The following is a 25,483-nucleotide window of genomic DNA, read 5'->3' on the forward strand; positions in this document are numbered from 1 at the left end:
AGACTACCTTCGTCAACACCAAAACGAGGCTGGAACTCGGCTCACAGGAAGAAGTAGTCAAATTTAATAAATGATATTGCTAATATGGGATGTCATACAGCTTCATGTCAAAAGAGGTGAACTATCCCTTTAAGATAGCTGCAGAAAGGCAAGCTGAAAAAGGTAGATTTGATTTAATCTGTGAAATATCTGGTCCAGCAGAATGATTCATTACATTTTAGCTTTTTGAAAAAGAAAAATGTCAAAGACGAACATTTGAGTTTAGATTTAAGACATTGTCATAGGAGACTAGGCCACAACAAATCACCTCCCTTATCTCAAAAGCCTCGTCTAGCTTGCTCCTCTCTGTGAGCTACACTCCCGAGTGGCTGCTTGTCTATTCTTTTGTCCTGCCAGAATTTAAAGTGCTGCCTGTTTTCGGAGCATTTCCTGTGTGTTACTATTGTGATGACGAGAGGTTCCCTCGTACCCTGCAGGTGGAGTCATCGTGGACTATCAGAAAACTCAGCGGGACTCTGTGCTGGCTGGAGGTGAGTAGGTTATTACTCACCTGATGTACACACCTCATTTCCGAAGAAGATGGGAAGTTGTTTGAACCTTTATTTAACAGACAGGCATCCAAAGAAATGATCTTCAGCGTCTTAACTGTAGAAACTATTCTACAGTCAGCAGATTCACTGGTGACAGGCGAGGGTGTCACGATTGGGCATAAAAGACGCATCCACCAAAGGTGAAATAAGGTTACTCAACATCTGCATTGCATGTTGGAATGAACAGTTTCAAGAAGTCACGGGAAAGCTCAGTGCGTAAAGTCCGAGGTTAGACATCACTGTTGGATGCGACCTCCGAGCCCTTCGGCTAAAATTCCTGAGAAATCATCATGCTAACATGATGAATGTAGTCCCACAGGCTCTGGAGTTCTCTTGATAATTCAGTTAAAACCACACACTGCATCCAGGAATACTGGCACTGTAAACTGTTACTGGAGGAGGAAGCTGTATGTCAGCTCTGTGAACACGTGTTCTGTGGTCAGATGAGTCAACATTTCAGCCGAATGTGAAACTGACGGCTGGTTCCACGCACCAGAGATTACACGGATCTTATTATGAGCAAGAGATCCCTCTGATGAAAAAAACAAACAAAAGCAGTGACCAACTTCTTCTGACTTGTTAGTGGCTATTTTACATTGTTTGTTATAGGGAAGCTGCACAAAGATGTTACTGTAAATGTTCAAATCCAATCATAGTACTTTATTAATCCAGCAAGGGGAAATTCTTCCAACAGACACTTGGGTTTGTGCCTAAATCCTCTTAAGTCAAAACACGCTCATTCATTGGCTTCCAAAATTCAACAAGTATTTTGTAAATTGGTCCGAACATTGTACACCTGCTTCAGTTTTCCTGTTTCCATCCTGATAGTGATTTTAGGATTTTTAGACCACCTCAAGCAGGTTTAAGAGGTTTTTTTTTTGACATGAACTTTTTCGAATGCTTTTCTTAAAAATGCGCATTAGAAATACTCATGTGAACCAGACTAATGAGGACAAGAATTCTTGATATCCCCACCCATGTTGCAACATTCCACTTGAAGCGGAGGTGTAGACCCTGAAGGGAAGGTGCTCATCTGCTGCAGGTATCACTTACTACACAGCTATAAATCAGTCCTAAATCCCAACTGACAAGTTAATGGAGTTTGGATCACTTCTGTCTCTGCAGACGCAGACAGGTGCTCAGTGTGGATCCACACTGCATCGGTTCCTGCTATTCTTCTTGCACATGGGGGGGAAACGTTGCCATATTTAACCCATACGTCTGATATGTCCATACGTCGAGCATGATTGAATACTTTTGTGAGGGATAGGATCCCGGAGCAGCCTCATTAAGAATTGGGCTTGATCGGGACCGGTTTGTGAGAGTTTGACCACAGACTGACACGTGGTAGTTTTCTTGCTGCGGTCACAGTGAAGTAAAGAAGAGTCTTCACCTGCCTGGAAGCCTCCTTAAGGCGGATTTACAGTTGACACGGCGGTGGCGGCCCGTGACGTCAAAATGGCGTTTCAGGCCTGGCTCTTGCCTTGAAAAGACGGCGCAGCGTGTTGTCGTGCACCAGTCGATTTTTGTAACTTGGCTGCGCCGAGAACGACAAACCGGATGGACCGATGTGAGACCAGGCTCAGTGAGGAGGTGCGTTTGTACAGACAGCTGTACGAAACTGCAGTGAAACAGCAGAGGGAGCACGTAAACTCCCAAAACTCGTGGACAGAGATCGGCAGAACTTTGGGGAAAGAGGGAGAGTTCTGTAAGAGAGTGTGGAAGAAGCTACGGGACAGATACCTGAAGGCAAAGAAGAGGGAAGAGACTCCCAATGGTGATGCCAGGGGCTTCAGACCTTCACCTCTATTGAGTGAATTAAAAAATTTAAACTATCCAGATACTGCAGCAGCATCATTGATGACAGTACTCCTGCTCTTCATTGTTTTCTTCTCGACTTTCGTGGTTGTAAAGTAGAGGTAACCTTCACGTAGCAGTGCCACCTCTGTGATGGAGAAAATTGCAACTACTGGCGCATCGACTTGCGCCACTATATATGGCGAGCACGAAATCGTGACGTCATCAACACCGCTCGCGCGAGCAGACGCGGCAACCATGCTAGAGCCTTTACTGCTCGTCAGACAGTCAGCAGAGCTGTCAGCTCCCATCAGCATACCACCTCGCTCAGTGTCCCGCCACCTCCTCCTGCTCCTCCTCCCTTCTTAATCACCTCCGCGATAGATTTCTCTCCGTCTTTGACTGGCAGTCTGTCTCCGTGTCACTGCTGATATCAGCCCTGCTTACTCACTCCATTCTCCCCTCAACTGTCTCTTCTTTAACGATCCGGCTGGCTGTCTCTCTTGCCTCGCGTACGCTGAACAATCCCCTTTCTTTTACTCCTTTCCCTTCACCAACCCACCCTCCCTCCCTCCATCTGCTGCATGTTTACTTGTCCTCAGTCGACTGCGCTGGTGTTACTCTTGAGTCTCCCTCCCCACCCACCCCACAGCAGCACAGACATTATTTACACTTCTGCTAAACAAGCCCAGGGGAAAGTGTGATCCAGATGACAAGCACTCGCCAGCTCACAGCACATCCGTAACAAGGCTCTCAGAAAAGGAGGGAGAGGAACACAGGATAAATATCGGCTTGTTTCTCCAGGCTGTGTGTCCTTTAAAGAGGAGGACGTCATAGAGTGACGGCAGGGATTAAAGCAAGGCAGCAATTAACAGGCCAGAGCTGCCTGCAGAGGTGTTTAAGAGTCGTGAACCCCCTTTTTGCCAGCTTTATAAAAGGCTTGCTGTTCGGAGTAATTGGAGCAGCATCACGTGCACACAAATGAAAGTTTAGTATTCAGCCTGTGAAAAAGAGAGTGTGGGCAAAAGATTTGGCAGAATCACGCGTTTTTCTGTCAGCTGCATCTTTGCGTTTGTCATTCTGTCTGTGAATAGAAAGGTTGATGCTGCCATCCTTCATGAGAGTCACGTTCTGTGTCCTGCAGACTTACAGCTCCCTGCAAGAGGTCCTGGTGTCATTTGGAAGGAGGGTTCTGTGCTACCCACTATACAGACACTTTGTTTTGGTCACCTCTGCAATTCGTGACACGGCTAAGATTTTGCAGTCAGGTGAGTCGCTTAAAAGCACACACACACACACACACACACACACTAGGGCTAGGCACTGTTCTAATGTAGTAGTAACATGTTTCCTGGGTGATCTGATCACAAGTGGATAGTGCTAAATACAGATAGAGGATGCATTCAGATCCAGTCGCTCAGGCCACATTCAGAGATGGTCTGGGACACATTTATCCACACTGGTTTAGCAGTTTGAGTAGTATTTGTCCCCCGGACATGCAGCTAATGTCCAATGCATTAATGGATGTACCGTATGTTTTTATTCACCAGCTAACAAAATCGTAAACATTTACATGCATCTTCCAGCTGATATCGTATAATGCAGCAACAATTTGTGGGAACATATTGTAGAAACAATTATTTTTTTTGGGGGGGGGGCTAAACGTTTTGCTGAACTGGTTCATTAATAATCTTAAAAAATGACCATGGGTCATTGATCAACGTCAATAGTGTCATTTTTGTTTTGTTTGTTATAGCCATCGATTGTGCTGGTTGTGCTCACTGAATTGTGAAATGCGTTGCATCAATGAAATCACAAAGATCCCATGTACACCCACTTATACACGGCATTGCAAAAGTTGTGTAGAAACGGCCATTTTAACAGTTGGCTTTCGAGTGCAACGTGAAAGTGTTAACAAGCGATCAATTTTAGAACCTGCAAGAGAGCAGACGGCTCACTTTCTGCGCTGCCGTGAGTAGCGGTCTGAGATTCGGTTAAAAACAATAAACCTCAGAGAATCATGATTATCAAAAACTATGGTCCAAGATAACCTGTGGGATACAGTTCAGTGCCATCCCGTTATGTTGTCGCAGGCTTGTCCCCTGGGAGGTAGTGAGCTGTCGTAACCCTCAGAGCACTGAGGGTAAACATGTCATCACCGGCAGTGAGGAAAGAAATCAGCTCTCATATCTCATCGGTTGCATCACTGAGCTCACTGAAATGTTTTTTTGATTGATTGATAGATTTTTATTTTCGAACACATATAAAAAAAGAAAATGTATGCAACTATTTGTACATACAAAAGAAAGAAAAATAATTTAAAAATTCAATCACATAAAGTGCTAATACATAACAAAGCACCACACATTGTTCGAAAAAGGAATGGGAAGAAGTACAATACTTTTTTAGTTTCTCAACCCTTTTTAACTACTCTTCAGTTTGTAAATATCCTAACTACAATACACCTATATAAATATATGCCATATATACACTTCCTAAATATCTAAATAAATATATAATCACAAAAATAAATATATACTACACACATGTCCTTGTAAATATAAATGTGTATATATATATATATATACCATATATACTCTGAAGTCTATGGGCATCTAGAAACGTGTTGATATCTGAACATTGATGCACACTGCATGTGGTCATGGTTTTATGGAAACATAAATAGCAAGTGAGATCCAGTCACAAGTGGCCACTCGAGACGCATTGTAATATCAGGTGTGTATTTGAAGCTGCCCACTTACGATCAGATCACCCAGGATGCACGACCGATACCACCAAAAAAAAATCTACTATTACGGGGATGTTCCACTTTTGCATAGTTGCAGCGATCCGTGGATGTTTGCCACGTTCTTTAGAGTCGGTGCCATCTTAGTGGGTTGTGTGGTCTTGGAGTTAAAAACGTGGAGTAAAATCCAACTTAATTTCTCTCCACTCTAAACACATGCTCTTTGCTAATCACTGTTAATTGATTCTGTCCACCCCGTGGTTTCCTCTGCGCATTGTTTTCATATGTTAATGGGTTTAAGCATGTGCAGTCAGATAGAATCTGCTGCGCGCCTGGAAGCAGTGGGATGCAGCTCGAGTGTGAGTGGATGCTGCTGAAACGGCAGCCCGACAGCCAGCATGCTCTCTTGGTGTGTTTTCTGGCAGAAGCAGCCTGACAGTTGGACACAGAGTTGGAGAAAGTGCTTCATGGGCATACTGCAGCGAGTGTTTTTGAAGGTTATATTCAAGCAAAAGAGTGGAGGAGAGGAGCCAGGCCCCTCCCCAAGCCTCAGGGAACCAAACCGCGGATTAGTTGAGAACAGCCTGTTGACTTTGATACCCTGAATCCCAGAGTAATCTTTAAATCAAAAGCCCCTGCAGACGAGCTGAGAGTCAGGAATGTAAACATAACTCAGGACGTGTGAGGGCTAAGATTATCCAGCTCTGTGATGATTTTAGCACTGGTAAATGACAGCAAATTAAAGGCCTTTTAAGCCTCAGATTAGCATTTCCTCGCCTCATTAGGAAGGAATCTGAGCTGATCAGGGGAGCGAGGGAAGAAGCAGTTAGTCGCTGAGTCCCTTCACCTTCTTCATCTTATCTTGAAACAAAATTTTTCATGTGGAGTCTAAGTCTCCGTACAGCTCAAAGACCATCACACTCTGGCCCCGCTCTGCCCAAAAACTGCCAGCTGATGATAAAGGGCCTCAACAGTCCCTGCCAAGGCTTGTTTCTTTATTTTATTTATCATTTTCACCCACTGCAAACATAAGCAGAACAAGCATTATGGAAGGATGACTAATAGGGTTTTCCCTTAATGAACTGTAACACTACAGTAATCCGGGCTGGTTTGTTTTCTCCCCGCAATACTTTACACACTAATTAAATGGTGTCATAGTAGAAAAAAATGTAAATGTACGCTTCAGTTTTTTTTTTTTTTTTAAAGTCACTCCATTTAAGTAGCTGTAAAAACAAACATTCATCGGTATTAGCAAAACAAACCCATTAGCGGCAGTACACAGGTTAAGGCCGCGGAGGAAATGTTATCCAACAGTAAATATTTGAACAGCCCTCTGGCAGTGTGGCGAGTATTCTGAAGGAGCGCTTCCACCTGCCTCCTAAGTGGCTGCAAGTTGAGAGCGGAGAGCCTGAGAGGGACTGGGCGCCGTCATCATCTCACCGAAGGACGGGGCATGTGGCAAGGTCCATCTGCCTGGAATCTCTGTTTTCAGACATTCATGAATGAGGAGGTTGAACTCCAGGAGGTTCGGGGGTGCTGTCTATATGTTATTGGGTTAGTTTCATGGCTTAAGCATGTTTGCATCTGTGACAAAGGAGGGGAAACTACAGTGGCGGAGGAATTGTTCTGGTGCATTAGTCTCGACATAAGCCGCATTCACACTGTAGGAACCTGTCTGTTCTGGGTTCTATAGGAACACATCTGACGGAGGTGTTTGGTGGTCGGTAGCTCCGCCCCTTGTCATGTTGTTACGGCTGAAAGGTTTCCTCATACGACACGGACACAACCTGCGCGTGTTTAATAAGTTAAACTTACACGTGGTCTCCTTTGTCTGCGGCGCGCTGCTCTCCTTCCTTCATGAAATGAAGAAGTATGGCCTGCGCTCGATCCTGACTCTCTCTGTGAGCTCTTCCAGCCTCAATGTTAGACACCCGATGTGATCGTCCATGATTAATATCACCATCATGCAGACCATGAACACGGTGGCCTCCATATTAGCTTCTTTGTGGTGTTTTTTTCTTCTCTCCTTACTTTTCGCGGGTTCGGTTTTGTTTTGTTGTTGAATGTGACACTAAAGTAACACGTCACTGTCGCAGACGGTTGCGTCGCATCAGTCTCTGTCAGGTCCCGACTCATGTGCAAATGCAAACTAAAACAGTTCCCCTGGGGAAGGACAGTTATCAGAACGAAATTCGAGGAGGACCGTTCTTAGAACTGCTCTGTCCGAATGCGGCTTTAGTGGAAAGATCTGCCAAACAATGATGTAATGCACATCATCACCACTTACAAAATGAGGCCAATGCAAAAAGACTCAATGCTCCTGTTCCCGTTTTATGAAAGCTGCCTCTGCGTTTGCTCTGGAAGTATTCAGTATTAATAACGTTCATTTTACATGAGATGCGTTTTGGCCACTGGAGCTTTCCCCAGGGGCTGGTAGTCTTTGGAGCCTCCCTGACACTTTGCACTCTCACCACAGGGAGCAGGGATTAAACAGCGTATCAAAGAGACAGCTTACCCCAAAATGGGCCTGCAACTCCAACTGGGAGCAGACAGGTCAGCAGCCTGATTTTTCCTAATCTTTTAAACCCAAGTACCAACTACATCCTTTCCAGTGTCATCAGATTGATATATTGTTCACACTGCATAACATAATTGGGAGTTTTGAATTCCCAGTGGGTTCAGACGACATGTGTTATCTGCAGCGGAGGGGGTGTCCACACGCTTCAAAGTGTTTAGCCAGACTTAACCCCCTGACTAGTCTGACAGATTTTTATCAAGCGGACACAGCTATCATGCAGACGAGTGTGTCTTATGTCATTAACGTTTCACTAGAACCAGGCTTCCACGGCCGGTTTCAATTCTCATTTTGAGGATGTGAGAATGGAAACTGTAATGTATCAAAACAAAAGAAAATTTCCACTAATATGTAAAACTATTTATACAGTGGTAGTTTTAGTGTTTGGAAGAAGACGTGATGCATGTCGGGGGGGCATGGAAACATCTTAAAAAGTCACGATTCATCAGCTTTCCTCTTCTTTTTTTTTTGGTCTGAGCAAACAAACTCATGTGACTGACAGCGTAAACGTCAGTCTGAAATGTATTTGATTCACATTTTCTATTTTGCGGCTTTTCAAAAATATTGCTACAGATTTACTTTGCTAGCGAATGGAAACCTGGCTTAAGATGCTAGTCTCCTGGTGCTTGAGTCTGTTTTTCACACAGTGTTGTTAATGAGAACTGACAGTTTCTCTCTGTGGCTTTTTCCTTTAGACTGTCATGAGATTGTACACAAAATATCAAAAGGGAATAGGTTTTCTCGCCAGACTTAATTTTTTTATTTGCATTCTTCTTTTGGATTTCCCCCTCTTGTGTCACTGAGCTCATTTCTTAAATTCTTATTGGCTGTAGTTCAATGCTGACGGCTCACTAAATATCTCCTCACCCACTGACTTTGCCAAAAAATATCCAACATGTTACAGATATAGTCGGAGTCCTCCAACTGTCTACGATTAGCTCACACATAGCGATTGGTGGCCGGCAATCAAATCATATATTTGTATCATATCTGAGCCATTTGTCTGCAACGTCCAGAAATCTTGTATGTGAAAAGTGGCTCTAAAATCTTGTAGTGTGAACTTGACTTAAAGAACTTTCGACCATTGCGGACCCTAAAGTTTTTTTTTCTCCAATTATATATAATATTAAGAAATCATATTTTAATAGTCAATATTTTATCAATGCTTAAAGTTTTATTGAAAGTCGAGAGTTCAACCAATGACTCTACTTTTCATCTCATTTGTGGGAGATTTCTTTACATGCAAAAATGCATATCACAGCTTAATCACCTAATTTTTATACTCTATTTTTGTTAACTGAAGATTTTGTGATTAGATGCTGACTTCTTTCATTATAAAGATTGTATACCTACGCTAATGTGCTTGATGTAAAGCGTCAACTGGGGAAAATGTCAAATATGTCATTTTGAATTTGCTGCGGTACTGTAGCTTTTTGTTTTATTCTACTTCTGCGTCTTGAAGACACTGCAGGCTTTTGTTTGTGGTCCACTTAACTCTCAGCACAGTTATGCAGTCCTATCAAGATTATATGTATTTTCCCCTTGATTTCTTACTACGTTAACACACCTTGTTTGTCCTAAGCCAGAATCACCATGATAAACTGGTGTAGAGCTCCAACCTTTCCTCCAGTTTTCTGCAAACAGAGGAAATTATACATCCTCCCTCTGAAAAAGAAGTCAAGTCTTGGAAAGAATCGTGTTTTTGCCTCGTATGATCCAAGTCCTGACTTCTTAAGGCTGAGTTCCCTGCATATGATCCCATGCTTTAAATGAAAACCAAATGTTTGTTTAAGGTTTTCCTCGCTCTGAGAGTGCTGTTTATTTAGAACGGTCTGGAATGTCTCTGGACAATGCCAGCCAGCTCTGCAGAGGTGGAAAGGAGCAGATTCTCCTGCCCTCTGTGGATTGTTGGCCACTTCAGAAACTGATGTATATGCCTGATTGGAGAAATGCAGTCACAGTTTGGTTTGTCGTATACTGCAGGGACAAGCCATGTGTCAGAATTAAAGAAGCAGATTCTGTGTTGCGGCAAGCTAACCATGTAAAAACACACAATGGAAGAGCAGGTTTTAGTTATTACTAGAAGCCCTCTGTAAAATTCAAACATGGTTAATAGTTTGATGATTATGGTAACCTCACTCTCTGAACATACATGGTATTAAAAACTGTGACTTTGTTGCCATCTATTTGTCGTCTTTATTCTATTAAAAAAACTTTAAGAACTTTTGTGGCTGTTAATGAACCACAAAGGCTGTACCAGTGCCACTTATTCACTGGATAAAGATTCAAAAGACGGTCTTTCTTTGATTCTCTTAAAAGCAGGAAAATCAAGTTCTGCATCCTTTTCCTGTTGGTGATTGGCTTATTGGTCCAACAGAATCCCAACTCGGCCACTTCCCTTTCCGCCTCCATCCAACACACACACACAAAAGAGGGGAACCTAGCATCAAATAAGATGAGCATTACTGCAGCCTTTTTGTTACCTAATTTTTACAAATCGTAATCAAGCACAATGCATTTTAAGTATTTAAAAAATGTTTTTAAAGTGGTATCTCATTAATATAAAGGGTCTCAACACAGTGGCAGTGTCCATGGTTCATACGAGTACAGATCAATTCTGCTAGTCTGAAAATCCGAGTCATTTTTTAACAACAGAGTTTAACAGAATTAAACAGAATACACAGTGGAGATGATCTGTTTGAGTCACCAACTGCCAACCAGTCGCTGAGAGGGTGGCACATGCAACCAAACGTCATTCCGTGTTAGAGTACCACAGCTGTGGATCGGAGATTGATCTGATAAGTCTGATGCGTGAGTCAAACTGAGGTGTTGTTGCACACTAAATGACTACAAAGCTTCTGATGCCAACCGTTACGTTGCTGTCTGATAGAAGAGCATCAAAACTGCTTTTGACAAGTCACAGCAAACTTTTTAAAGTGTAAGCAGAGCCCCCATGAAATTGACGCCCTGAGTATCAGAAACGATTCAGGCTGTCAAAGAAGTGCTCAGCTTTTCGGTCTCTTTTGTCCCAGACGCGCCACTTCTCAAACCATGTAGATCAAATTACTCTTGCCGCACGCTGGGATTTCCCTCTCATTCTTTACCTTGGCTTTTATGTATGGAACAATGACTGTAAGCCTTAGGATTGATGCTGTCTGCCAGCTGTTGGAGCACATTATCATTCTCAATACAAAGCTCAAATAACACAGTTTTTCCGTTCCTGTGCCCAGGGAAAGCCTGCATCCTCAAGTGCCTGCTGGATGTCCACAAAATCTTCCGAGAGAACGACCCGGCTTACATACTGAACGATCTGTACATCACGGACTACTGCATTTGGATCCAGAGGGTCAAGTAAGTCCACCTGCCAGCAGAAATCCACACAGACACACATCTCGAGGCCGTCATCTATTGAATTTTTACGTTTAGAGCCGTGAGAAGTGCTGATCATTCCCCACAATGCGTCATTGCTTTAGATGAGAGGATTAGACGAGTCATTTGTCACAGCAGGGCTTTCTGAGTGACCGAGCCAGCAGAAGATGCGATCTCCATTATCGTGCGGGGCCAAAGTGGCATCAGTGAGTCTCAGAGGAGCCAGCGGCACTTATACAGAATCCCTGTGTATGAAACTTGGACGACTACCCGTGCGTGTGCGGGGGCTTCTCACATCCTCCATGGGTGTAACCTTCCACCAGCACTGCAAGCCAAGCCTGCGAAATCTGCACTTTATTTCCTGATGATACCGGTCCATTGGCTCTCTTCTCCTCTTAGTTCATATTTAAAAATTGCTTACACATTTTAAATGCGATCCTGCGAGCACATTTCTCTGTAATGAGCTCTGCTTTACTCTTGGCCGGGGTTCAGCCGAGTGGTGTGCTCGTCTGGAAAAAAGCCCAGTTGAAAAATGCGCGCCTGATGTTGTAGGCTCGGCGCCCAGATGCAGACACGATAAAAGGTCTACAGGGATTTAGTGTGGACACCCCCACCCCCTGCCATCGCCCCCATCAAGACTTTACCACCAGAAGTCTTGAATTCCGCTCTAAAAATGTTTCAGATGCTGGAATGTCAGGAAATCAGCAGAGGGGTTTACAGTTGCCGGGATCCCTTGGATTTCACTGTCAGCTTAACATGCTGACTCCAGCTATGCTCTGCATCGATTATTGAATGGATGGCCTCATTTTCTCGCAGCAATGACCTGCGATTGCAGTGTTACATCTCTCTATGATAAAGACAGTTTCTATTATCACCTCTTATTATCACCAGCTGCCATGTTGTGAAAAAGACATCCAGGATAAACTGCTTCAATCACTTTCAGCCACTATAGAGAGAAACCAAGCATGACGTGCAATTCTCTGTGTACTTTGGCTCACACTCCAAGAGAGATTTCAGAAGATTCGTACTTGTTGTTTATTAAACTCCAGTCATGTGAAACAGAAAATATGCCCTTTTTTTCACTCACAAGGTTTTACGTCTGGATGTAATGATTAGAAAGAAAAATAGATTAATCACCTGATCCCTACCAGGTCTTTCAATAAGGTTAGTACAAGCTCAGATGAACAACGGTGCAAAGTAATCGTTTTCTGTTTAATGTTATCAGTCTATCGCATCATTGTGGAGAAATTTTGGCCCACTCCTTTTTACAACGTAGCTTCAGTTCATTGAGGTTTGCAGCATTTGTTTAAGCACAGCTCTCTGAAGGTCAGGTTGAGCCCTCCACCACCGTGCTTGACAGTTGGTATGAGGTGTTTGTGCTGATATGCTGTGTTTGGTTTTCTCCAAACGTGCTGCTGTGCATCATGAGCAAACATCTCCACTTTGGTCTCATCTGTAACTTTACAAACCTAAGCTGTGCTGACATGTTCGTTTTGGCGAGAAGGGACTTTCTCCTGAAATCCTTCCAAACAAGCCATACATGTTCAGTGTTTTTCTAAAAGTTCTGTCATGAACTTGGAAGGTCTGTAGAGTCTGAGATGTAGCTCTTGGGTTTTTTAGTTTCTCTGAGCATTACACAGTCTGGCCTTGGGGTGAACTTGCTGGGATGTGCACTCCTGGGAGGATTGGCAACTGTCTTGAGTGTTTTCCGCTTGTGAATAATCTTTCTCTCTGTAGAATGATGGGGTCCAAATAGTTTGGAAATGGCCTTATAACCCTTCCCACGTTGATGGGCGGCAACAGTTGCTTCTCTAAGATCATTGCTGATGTCTTTCCTCCTTGGCATTGTGTTAACGCACACCTGAATGCTCCAGAGCAGCAAACTGCCAAAACATCAGATTTTATAGAGGTGCTCACACTTGCTGATGATCAATGAATTGAGTTAATTTGATTAGCAGAACCTGGCTGCTACTTTTCCCTCTGATTTCCCATGGAAGGAGTGAGGGTGGACACGCTGCTTCTGCATTTTGCCTTGGCATGGTTTAATATGCACATGTTTTTGTTCATCTGAGCTTGTGTTTACAGAATTTTAAGACCTGGCAAGGACCAGATGACTTGTTTTCAGTTATTCCCCAATATGTACAAGCTTATAACTGAAAGAAGATTTTCTTTGTTTTTCTCATGACATATGCCTCCATTGTTGCAAAAGGAGCCAGCTGCTCTGTGGGGTTTACAGCAGTCGTGTTTTCCACAGGCTGACCTCCCCTACCATACATGCAGTTCGTGGTGGCTTTTGTGTTAACAGACAGGTTTGATGACAGATTGTGTAGGCATTGTTTTCTTCAGTGCAGAATATTCCCCCGTGTGCGATTTGTACTCCTCTGCCAAGTGAGTCATCTCTTGGCGCACGGCGGTAAGATGAGATGTTATCTATACTCCCATTACAATCCGTGTATCCTGTCATTCCCCGCCGTCAACGAGGCAGAAGTGATCAGCTGCACATGATGGACACGGCGATTAATGGATTTTTGCTTGCTCGAGGGGGTTTGATTTATTTAATCTTCTTGCTGTCCCATGCGCATTTCAGCTTCTAAAGTTCCACTGACTGCCAAGATATCGTCTCAGATTTACAACCTCGTAAAGACTTCCTCATGATTTAAGTCGCAGGCCAGGCGCTCTTACTCTCACACACTGAGTCAAACCACAGCCCCTACCCTCTGAAATCAAAAGTGTGTCCACAAAGGAAATCGAGCTTCACATTGTGTCAGTGATGTGATACTTTTCTGTCTTTTTTCTGCTCCAAAAATTCAGCGCCCACCTCCTTTGCCGGAACTCATGAAACTTCACCCTGGCACACCTATCTAATCATCATTATCTCTGAATTATCTCAAGACTGTTATTCAAAATAGACCAGCTGCCTTTCCACTCTTTTAGTTTCAGCGAGTGCTTTTATAGCCTCTCGGATGCCAAAACCCCCGCAGAGCTGCTGGACTGCAAAGAAAAAGAGTCTGCTCACATTTTCCCCCTTTTCTCTTCCCTTTATCGAAAAGCTTGGAGACACGCCAGCGTAGCTTCTCAGCAGTCTGCACAGACAAGGCACATAAGCCTGGTGTTGTGTTGCACTACCTTTAGTTAAAACAGAAGGTTCAAGTTCTTTTCTCTGCTCTGGTTCACTTATAAACCCCCCGCCATACACTCTTTTTCTTTCTTTTTTTGTTTTTAATGAGCTTAGTTAGAATCGTGAAAGAAAAGAAGAGATGCAGCATATCGGCGGTGTGTTTGAGAGTCCCTGAGGATCCTCCTCAGTATTGTTCAAAGGTGTCGAGCCGCCCCTTGTTTCTTTATATTTAGGTTCAGAGGACTTTCAGACTTTCCTGTAATATTTTAAAGTGCTTTTGAGCAACTGCTCTCAGGGCTTTCTGAGGGTCTTTGAAAATGAGTGAAAACGCAGCCAATATCCCAAAGGAAAATTTGGAGTCGAGTCCTTGTAGCGGACCATTTTCCAAAATGTTTTTGTTGTTTGTTTGCTAGGCCACTTTACACAGACCTATAAATCATTTAAGCTTAAAAAAAACCTCCTATTTCAAGAAATGAGCCAGTGTTGTATGCTGTTCTTTTAAATGCCTTGTCTTTATGTAAAACACATTGAGTTGCCTGTGGTATGAAATGCGCTATATAAATAAAGATGCCTTGCCTTGCCTTGCCTTGTATCTACACAGGACAGAAAACTTGGCAAAGAACTAATTTTAAATTGTGTTTTTAGGCACTTTGTAAGCAACAGCCCGTTTTTAAGGCACATAGTTTGTTCGCATTTCTTTAGTTGCCAAAGATAACACAATTTAACGGACATGAAATAGTATATTTGCATGAACAAGGTCATTCCAGAGGCGCTCTAAGCTGAGGACTTTGTATATCTCAGCGTGGTGTCCTTAAAACATTTGAGGAAACTGGATGAGTGGAGAACAAAAGAGGAAGTGTGCGGCCTAAAAGAAACATCTACGGTAGATGAGCAGTGTCCTTAAGAAATAGGGGGAAAAAATCCAGCAAAGACCTGACACATGACCTAAGAAATGAATGTGGACCTTTCAGCTGATCCATCCACTGTTCACTGAAGGGTGAATGGAAGGGTGGCTGTTCTTAATGAAGGGAAACGTGGAGAAAAGGCTGAGCTGTGCCAAATGACACAAGAAGTGGACTGAAAATCAGAGGCAACAGTTCTGATGGAGGGATGAATCCTCCCCAGAGCCCGGACATCAACATTATTGAAGCAGTGTGGGATCATCTTTCTATTTATAATTGGACTTTTCACTAAATCGTGGCACCATTTTCCTTTTTTTCATGGTAATATGCAAAGAAATGAGGGGTGGCTCGAGACTTACGCTCGGTAGTCATTCGGAGAAAGGTGGAAAAATGTATAAATTTATATATTTTGCCGTTGTGGAAACAAATGTATGAATCTTCTATACTCTGGGAAAAGGAAAATAACTCATTGCTCCATGGACTGGAAAATTGACAAGAAATGCCTCGGGGACAGTCTGAGCCTCGCACCGTAACAGCTGAAAGGAATGCTCAAATAATTGCGAATGGTAGGTGTGAAATGACCGGTCCTCAGAAACAATGGGTGTTGTTGTCATTAGCCGCATTCGGACAGAGCAGTTCTAAGAACGGTCCTCCTCGAATTTCGTTCTAATAACTGTCCTTCCCCAGCGGAAATGTTTCAGTCTACAATTGCACATGAGTCGGGACTGATGGGACGCAGCTGTCTGCGACAGTGACGTGTTACTTTAACGCCACATTCAACAACAAAACAAAACCAGCGAAAAGTAAGGAGAGAAGGAAAAAACAAAATGGCGAGCGGGGAGGCCACCGTGTTCATGGTCTGCATGACGGTGATATTAATCATGGACGATCACATCGGGTGTCTAACATCGAGGCTGGAAGAGCTCACAGAGAGAGGCAGGATCGAGCGCAGGCCATACTTCTTGGTTTCATGAAGGAAGGAGAGCAGAGCGCTGCAGACAAAGGAGACCACGTGTGAGTTTAACTTATTAAACACGCGCCGGTTGTGTCCGTGTCGTATGAGGAAACATTTCAGCCGTGACAACATGACAAGGGGCGGAGCTACCAAACACCTCCGTCAGATGTGTTCCTACAGAACCCAGAACAGACCCAGCTGAGGAGAAGGAGCTAAAATGGTTATAGGAACTGAGGGCCGTGGTCCCGAGTTCCTGTATGTCCGAATGAGGGAAAAAACGGCCCCGTTCCTGAAAAGGTTATAGGAACTGCAGAAGGTTCCTACAGTGGGAATGCGGCTATTGTAGAAAGGAAGTGTATGGAACAAAAGCATGCGTGCGGCACCGCATGAAAACCCGAAAGGCAACAGCTAAAAGGAAATGACGTTCTTTGACCGCATCCTTATTTCTGGAATATGCAGCAGCCCTCTATGGTTCTGCATACTCTCTCTACCTCGCTTTTCTCAGTCATCTTCAGCATCTCCGCAACAGCGTACATCTGGGAGAGCTGTCGGCGGCTTCGTCAGCCGCCCGCCGGCAGGGAGAAGCAGCTGGAGCTTGTAACAACTGGGAGCGTCGCAGGGCAGTGAGATCAAGCAAGGGGGTCATGTGTTAGCTTAGGCCCGCGGCCGGGCAGCTTGAGCGCACTCGCGCGCTGCAGAAGCCCCCCCCCCCTCCCTCCGCTGAGCATGGCTTGTCAGTTCACCGCAGTAGATACTTCTAGATCACTGTCTTTGTTACTGGGAATAGATAATTGAACAGAAGGTGAAGCGCTATCTTTCTTGGAGGATGTGAGAAGAGCTACCTCCAGGCCGCGTCACTCAGATGTCAAATGCCTGTCCTCAAAGCTTTGAAACAGATAATGAAGCCGCTGTATCTGCTGTTAGCCTCAACACTGATGGAGATCCAGCGAGACCCCGCTGGGGAGAACAAAGACCCAAATGTCAACCAGCTAACAAGTATAAGCAGTACAGATTTCCTCTCAGCATGGAGTCACTACAGATTTTGCCTCGGAACACACTGCATCATCTTAAACACAGACTGTGCTCGCATTAATGTCTTCTTCCAATATTTGGAGTTCACTCCAGTTAATGGAGTTTATCATAGTACGTTTTCTTGTTTTTCCAGCTTCAAAGCTTTCTCTTAGAGAAATGAACGAAATGTTACCAGCACAATGTAATGCAGACCAAGTGGAAAGTGAAGTGACACAGTTTCAAGATTTGAATAAATCAGATGGTGAAAAGAGATGGCAACGAGATAAACATAGACAGTATAAACAGCAGAACTATTAACTACTTAGAAATATCCCTCTTTCAGGGCAGTCTGTGGCGTAGTGGGTACGGCAGGCGCCCCATGTACAGAGGCTAAAGTCCTCGCTGCAGCTGGCCCTGGTTCGAGTCCCGCATCGGAGGGCCTTTTGCTGCATGTTGTTCCCCCTCTCTCTGCCCCCTGCTTCTCTTCTCTCTTTCCTAATCAGGATTCACGGCGGCTTTCCAAAAACGCCACTGAGAAGAGCTGTCAGGCAAAAACCACGAGTTTAACAATATAATGAAACCACTAATTTAGGAATGAGAGTGCACTGTAGAGGTTCTTCATCATCTGTTGTAGTTCACAACAAGAGAAATGACCCACAGCGACACTAGAAGCTCTGAGAAGCTGGACTCTGCTCTTGTGAAACGGGGATTGTGCTGAATTATATCGCAACCTGAATTTCATCAGTCTGCGTGTCAAAGTAGGAGACTGAACCCCACAACGTGTTCTTCACTTTGGTTTAAATAAATCAGTGTAATGTAACACGATTGAGAAAAGAAATGCACTTTCACAGCTGATGTAAGACCCACCTTAAGGCAACAAATTGCCTCTGTATCAGATTACCCATTGAAGACCTTTGTTCATGGTCACCGTTTCCGTCAGAAAAGCCACATCACTGCTCTCATCTGTCCTGAATTCACTTTGTTTTTCGCTTCTGTGACGAGGTCGATTCACGTGCCGTTGCCTGTTCTTGCATCATACGTGATCCTCTGTTTCCACCCTCCATGAACAGTACTCTTCTTCTTCATGCCTTTTATTGCGGTAGGAATCCCAAACAGCACAGTTACGGTTGTTCTCCTGTATAAAGGAACCCGCAGCACAAATATGTTCCATTTTTAGATGCTAAGGAAAACAAATAGTTTTTCAATCTTCTAATCTCTTTCTTTTCACACTGACTTTTGTTGTTTTTACACGCTTTAAATAGATTATTCCGCCAAACACCATGAATCTCTGTTCAACGTCCATGGTCTGTTGGGAAGTTACTTTGCGTACTTATGCATGCAGTGAGATGGAAGTTTTGATGATCGTAGGAGCCTGGGTCCTATTTGGGTTTATTGATATTTGGATAGCTACTTGAGTTTACATGTTGAAATATGATTTACGTTAATTGTACTAAAAAAGGAGCTATTTACAGCATTTATAGACGGATAATTCATTTAATAAGTTAACAGTTTAATTCAGGTCATTTATGTGTGCATTATTTAAAAAGGTTAAAAATTGCGTACATTGCCTTTAATTTGTTGTTAATCTCAGGAGAGTGTGGTTACCGGAGTCATTATGGTCAGGCGGCTTAGAGTGGAGCCACACAGTTTTTTGACCTTTCTCTCTCTGTCACTTTCTTTGTTTTTTCTCTCACCTTTTTTATTTTCTCATATTCAAATCAAATCCAACTTTATTTATGTAGCACCTTTCATACTAAAAAGCAGCACAAAGTGCATTACATAATAAAATCAATAATCTTGGATCATTGCTGTACCATTCTTTATGTTTTTTGGAAGTAAATTGAGGAACAAAAGAGGATCTTGTGGAGTTTTATTTTGTCGTGGATGTGGATGACGAGAGAGAATAGCGTCAAGCTAATGGCTTCATTAAGGAACCTACAATGATTTTTGCAATCGATGAGGATGACAAAATTATTTAAAAAGAGAAAAGGACGACATGCAACGTAGAAACTACAATGTTTCCTTAAAAATGCCAGTTCTGACTGACCATATATTAGTGCCTCAAAGGTAAAATAACTCTTTAATTAGGCAGCTGTAAGGCTGGACTTATACGATGCCTCGTTGGATGTAATTCTGTGTTTCTCTTGGGTGGAATCGGACTGCTTACTGGTGTCTGACACTGCCTTCGTATTCAGTCCCATTCGCGGTTGGCATGCCCCCCAGTGTCAGCCTTTATCCCCCTCAGAGAGACTTGTAAATGCTTCATTCACAACCTGAGGGAAGCCAGTGCTTAAATTACACAGATTCCTACATCTGAGGACGAGCTTTATCAGACACATTTTCAAGAGCAGAGACTCACTGAATGAGTTGGTCTTTCAGACAACACAAGCCCGATGAAAGAAACGCTAGACCGTAATTTACCTTGGCTCTTTCACAGACCCAGGCACCGCACACACACACACACACACACACACACACACACACACACAGATACACACTCTGTTCTCATTCTCATACAAAGACTTTGGCAGATGGAAGCGTCTTTGTCTTGCCAGAAGTTTTTCCAACCTTGAAAAAGCCGACCCTCCTCAGTTTAATGAAGGCAAGCCACAACAGCGGTGTAGTAATGACTGGATTGTGTACAAAATTATCCCTCCCCCTCCTGGACCGAGCCTTTGTATTCACCGCAGGCAGAGCTTCTCCCACCACAGAGCAAGGGAGGGGAGAGAAAACAAGCGCGCCTCTCCAACGCTAACTCAATAATGACTTCCCACGGGGGAAAAAGAATACAGGGCAGTGTTTGAAGTGGCTGTACTGCGGGAGGCTCCTCTGCCCTGGCGCTCGCTACAGGAAGCTCTCACATTGGTTTTTATGGAGCCTGGGACCCAAACAGGCTCCTCGCAGGCTGCACACACTCATCATTTTCATCAGTAAAGGTCACAGTAACATCTTGATCTCCTCTACTCACTCCTTGAAAAAGCAATTTGTCACTTTAGGGCTCTGGGATCTTAGCTGTGGTTACTTCACACTCCAAAGAATGTTATGGTTTGCTGTTCCACGTACTGTTGGTCAGCTCCTCAGACGGCTTAGATGGAGCATTGCCCGCATGAGACCTGGCGTATCAAGGGCTTGTCTTCATCTATTAATGCCCAGTTTGTCTTTGGAAAGTCATTTATGTGCTACTGTACAAATTGGAAAATCAGCCTCCCTGCCATGAATGACAGCATTGGTGAGTCAGCTCTCTCCCCCCTTTTTTTTTTTTTTTTTTTTTTTTTTTTTTTTAGACCGAGATTTCTCACCAGCTGGGTTTCCATCCAGCTGCGGAGGGAATTCGAAGCACGCTCCATTCCATTACCTGGTTTGGAGTGAATAAAGTGGACTGTGTTGTGTCCTCAGCAGCTGGCAGTTTGTTAGACATGGCTGTAACAAACTGCAAAGTGGTCACTAACAGGAATCAGGATGAAGGCATAAACAGAACCTTGGCTGCATATTAGGAGAACAGAGAGATCTTCAGTAATTCTTTTCAGCTGTGTATGTTTGGTATTTAATCTCCAAGGTTTCGGTCATATACTGCCTTTTTCCAAACAAAGTGCTTTTCTGACGGTGAACGTGGATTTCTTGCGTTTTCCCCCAGTGATTCTCTTCATGCACAAAAAAGCCGATCACTGGTGTGACAGGACCCTTTTTTGAAAAAGACCAACTGAAGTGAATATTTAAACATTGATGGAAACTCCAATGACAAATGAATGTGTTGCTAAAGCGTTAGGTACATATGCCCATGGGTTCTAAATGATTAAAGGAGAGATATTTAGTCCTGTTGTCAGTGACATGCTGTGATCCAAACTATGCAAAGAGAAAGTACAGCGGCACGCTTTTCGCCCATGTCTTTACAGCTCTGGTCATAGAGGCCAGTTTAGGATTGAGCTTCTCCATCTCCCTCCTCCACAGAAGCAAATGTTTGCTTCTTTACAGCCTGTCTCCTCTCAAATAGGCAAGTATGTCTTTGCAGGACCTCGCCTGAAAGCTCAGACTTAAGCTGGGCATACACTGTGCGATTTTTTTTTTTCAATCGCGGTATTCAGCTGCTGCTCATACTGTACGAGTGAATCGCAAGGGTTAAAACGTCACAGCTCACGATTCCTGTTCTCACACTGTACGACCCGATGGTCTGAGGCGATCTGGCTGCTCACACTACACGACACGTCAGACTCGGTCGCCGGTCGCTGCCATGGTGTTCTGTTGTCTTCTTCTTCTTCTGTTGACAATTTTCTCTTCCGTACCTATGTTCACGCATGCGTAGTGTGACAGGATGAGGTGAATCGGCTCGTGCAACTGCTTCAACTGTGCGAGAGCCTCACGAGGGGCGACCAGGATTTCAAACAAGTTTGATTTTCATCCGATCAATCGGGAGGTGGTCGGGAGGGCTTAATCGTTTGTCGTTACCCCATGTATACTAGACGATGCGAGACGCACAATTGAGCCAAAACTCGGCCCGATCTCCAAAATAGTCGCACAAGTGAAAATCTTGTCGACATCGGGCCAAAAATCGCACAGTGTATGCCCAGCTTTACACACACCGAACTGGTATAAAATTACTTGTCTGACACTTATACTCTCAAATGGTTACATCACGTTTTCCAAAGCTGCGGTTTGATCGCAGACGAGTTGGCTTGGATTCCTCTTTTTTGGGACAATGTCATCCATCACAAGTCACGCGTTGAACTGAACTCGGTTCAGTGTTTTATGGAGCACTTCCACTAGCTCGGCACGGCTCGGCATGGCTCGGTTTGGTTGTTTTTCCATTACAACCGAGTATCACTTCGTGCCTCCTCGACGTGGGCGGGGTCGTCGTAATACAGCTGCGCGAAACCTCCGTGACGTCATTTACACGGCGCCGAGCAACGTACAAGGAGTGGATTTCCTCTGCGAAGCCATCTCGTAGCAGTACAAACTGAAGCAGTAAAATTTGGAGTCTTGTCTTGAGTCTTGTATTTATTTACATTCTAGTCGGTCGTCGCGCGGTTATGACGCTTCCAGTGACGACACTCATCGGCCAATCAGTGGAAGGCAGTCGGCTGACGTCACGTTTTAGGAACGCTTCGGCCCGCTTGGGATGAGGTGATACCAAGAGTCTACCCGGTTGCAGGTACTGCGTGCCAGTGGAAACGCGCCATAAGGTTTTTCAAAGCTAAAAGTTGCTGATATGGGTAAAGTTTCATCGATGTTTACTTGTTTGTTTTTGGACCGGTGGGTTCTGCTTTTGCGTTGTTGATGCTTGGAATTCCCGACTTCAGACAAAAAAGTCAAAGGAAGTGTGATTTCCAAGTTGAGTTATATATATGTTTGTAGCAATAAAATGCTGGTTGATTGAATCAAAATGTTGGTCTTTTCATGAAACTTGACTCCTGTCCTTTTAATGTGAGAATAGTTTATCGGATAAAATTTTCTTCTCTGTCTTGGGTGTACAAATTTGTTTATCTAAGAATGTTTAGAATTTGAGCTGCAGTCATATCGCTAAAAACAGAAACCACCCAAAGATTTTTCTAGAAATCTTTTTGGGTTCTGGGCTGACAAGGTGCCAAAATCAAGCTTTGGCGATCTTCAAATTCTCCCACATTATGTGCGAAACATTTGCGGGTAGAAATGCGTGCAAGAAAGGCCAGTCGGCCCCGCTACGTCTGTTCCCCGTTTATTTTTTCTCTCCCTTTTCTTCCGGGAAAGAATGTGTGTCCGTATGATACAGCACAAGAATAAGATCTGTTTACACAGGCCCTCCTTAGGTCTGAAATGAATTCACAGCCTCTACATGCTGCCTCCATAAACACCATTCACCAGAATAGGGAGCTCATTAGGACTGCACAGTAATGAGGAGCCATCCTGGTGCTCAGCAGCGGGTTAATTGGGCCAAAGAGGGCAAGAGGAGCCGAGTGTGCGAGCATATGAATAGCAGCGCAAGAGTAGCCCCTACACACTTACCTCCTATACCCGAGCAAACACACCAGCGCCGCTCCCACACACTTTCTTCGACCCTGAATTGACACGGTCTGAATCACAGTGACCCACAGAGGTCAGCTAGTAATCACCATGGCAATGGGGGCGGCACACATGCCCTAACCGCATTGAGAGGCGAATAGCAACCACTTAAGTTTTTTTGGCAGCATGGCAGGCATTCCCTCCGTGAATAATGTGCAGGCGGGAGCCTCCACACAATCTGCTGGCTTTACACAAACAGGGTCTTGTAGGAGGACATTCATCAGCAACACAACACCTCTCACTTCCAGCAGCCTGTTGGGTCGTCTGCAGTGACACAGCTGTAAAACTGAAGTGACAGCGCTGGAACATTGCTTAATGTACTGCTTAATGAGGGCATTCTCCCAATCTTAATTTCTGGAGACATTTAGCAGTGGAGCTGCAGGCTGCAGTTGCTCTATCCAGACTTTTATTGACAATACTGCCTCAGTGCACGACTGCAGCCTTTTTAGTCTTTTTAGGGTTACCCTCCTTCCATTGTGCTGTATCTATTGGCCAAAGTGCTTGCATTGATTCCACTAGTTCCTACTGCGTTATAATTAGTGGGTCTTTCTCTCTCTCTCTTTAACTGCTGGCAGCTCTTCAAAATCATAAGAATAGACGATAACTGCCAGTTGTCGAATATGAAAACGACATCTTTTGCGGCGCGAAGTGTTTGCCGTCAACCTCGGCAAGAGAAGCTCGACAGATAAGTAATCACCGTTTTCTTTTCTCCGGCACTCTTTGCACCCTCTTTAACAGTTTGTTGATCCTTTCCATTTGCAGTTGTTAAAAGTGCGTGCTCGCTCTTCCAAGAGGGAGGAGAGGTCTGCCTCGCTGTGTAATCCCTCAAAGTCTCTTATCATCTCACGCAGAGGGAGCTGCGGTTGGGGGAGGAGAAGATCCTCAGCCCCCTGTTATCAGCAGAGCTCATCTTCCTACATTATTAAACATTCACATTTCCATATTTCATTGAGCCCCTGTCGCCTCTGCAAATCACGCTCTACTTAGCATTCATTTGAGAATGGGATTTGCTTAATGGGTATTAGATTTGTAGATGGTTATCCTGTGGCTATGTCTTTAGTACTCAGAGCCAATCGATCAGTCAGTCATTGCACCTCTCTCTCGTAGTTTGATGCCCCCCTCCTATGTGGAGTATTACAGCAGTTTTAATGGGGCGAAACACCTTTTTGCTTTCCTAATGCTTTCCTAACTTGTCCCCTTTTCTTTTACTCTTCCTCTTAGGCCAAAGAAGGTGACAGCGCTGGCCACAGCGCTACAAAAAGCCTCGCTGCAGAAAAAAGATTTGGAGCTGGAGCTCGATGTGTTGGAGAAGGCAGCGACAATGGTGGTGGAAGAAGAGCAGCGAGCTTCCAGCGTTGCCCCCGAATCCTGCAGCGACAGCAGCAGCGATAGCAGCAGCGACAGCAGCAGTGACAGCAGCAGCGACTCATCGAGCGAGAGCGAGGAGTCTGAGTCTGAAGGACAAGGCTGCCCTGAATCCAAAGAGGAAGGGGAAGGAGGAGGAAAGACGTGCAAGGACAACCCTCTACAACCCCGACCCACCTCCTCTGCCTCTCCCATCCCCCAGACACCCACAGGCGCACTCTTCCCAGCAGAAAGGAGGAAAGTGGACGCCCCTCTCTCAGCCTCAGAAGACTGCAGGCAGCTGATCCAGGAGCTGGGGGAGCAGTTAGCAGGGGAGCTGAGAGTCTCTCCAGACTGCTGCTCCAAAGGAGAGGGACAGCTGAGCGATGCTGCAGCAAAGACTGAAGGAACATCTGGAGGGAGCAGCAGTGGGACTTGGTTGGAGCCGAGCCCCCACAGAAACCCTCTGCTCATCGTGCAGACACAGGAAGATCTGGATGATTTTGAACGGGGTTTTCTCAGCTAGAGAGAAAGTTGATGTGGAATCTGAAAGCTTCTTGAAGGATCTTATACACTTCTTGTAAGAGATGTAAGATTTTTATTTTAATTTTTTTTTTATGTATGTGTGTGATTTTATTTTTCATGTTTTTGTAATTTGTTAACACAGTTTAATGTGATATTTTCCATCATTAGTATATTTTATTAATTAAAGAACTTGCAAAGCCTCTATAAAATCCATATATCATTTCCATTGTTACTTAATGAGCTTACATGTCCGAATTTTCCTCATTTGATTGGAAAACAGAACTACAAACCTTCTCTCTGTCTCGCCTTTAATGCATTTCCCCTGCTGTAAGAATACTTGATTACTCGCTCAACATTTTGTTGGATTTTTCACATTTTTTTTATGAATTATTCTGCTCCTTGTAAATTATTGAAAATAACTGAGCTGTTTCGGCTCCTTTTCCAGCGCGCTGACATGTGCTCACAGTGTAGAACTTCTCTATTACCCATGTATATTTACTCATAATATTTACATAAGC

At 44.1% G+C, this 25,483-nt stretch overlaps 1 protein-coding gene across 1 annotated transcript in view; it reads left to right on the plus strand.

Annotated features, from left to right (window-relative positions):
• The window catches only part of shq1 (SHQ1, H/ACA ribonucleoprotein assembly factor), a 41,255-nt gene extending 16,081 nt beyond the window's left edge, over window positions 1-25,174 (plus strand). Inside the window, exons 9-12 of the mRNA XM_075460256.1 lie at window positions 477-530; window positions 3,532-3,655; window positions 10,939-11,059; window positions 24,318-25,174. Of these exons, the coding sequence (XP_075316371.1) occupies window positions 477-530; window positions 3,532-3,655; window positions 10,939-11,059; window positions 24,318-24,966 (948 nt within the window). The 3' untranslated portion in view covers window positions 24,967-25,174. The remainder of the gene's footprint in view (window positions 1-476; window positions 531-3,531; window positions 3,656-10,938; window positions 11,060-24,317) is intronic.
• The last annotated feature ends 309 nt before the right edge of the window (window positions 25,175-25,483 follow it).

Source organism: Odontesthes bonariensis, chromosome 3 (genome assembly GCF_027942865.1).
Source record: "Odontesthes bonariensis isolate fOdoBon6 chromosome 3, fOdoBon6.hap1, whole genome shotgun sequence".
In the NCBI taxonomy this organism is placed as follows: domain Eukaryota; kingdom Metazoa; phylum Chordata; class Actinopteri; order Atheriniformes; family Atherinopsidae; genus Odontesthes; species Odontesthes bonariensis.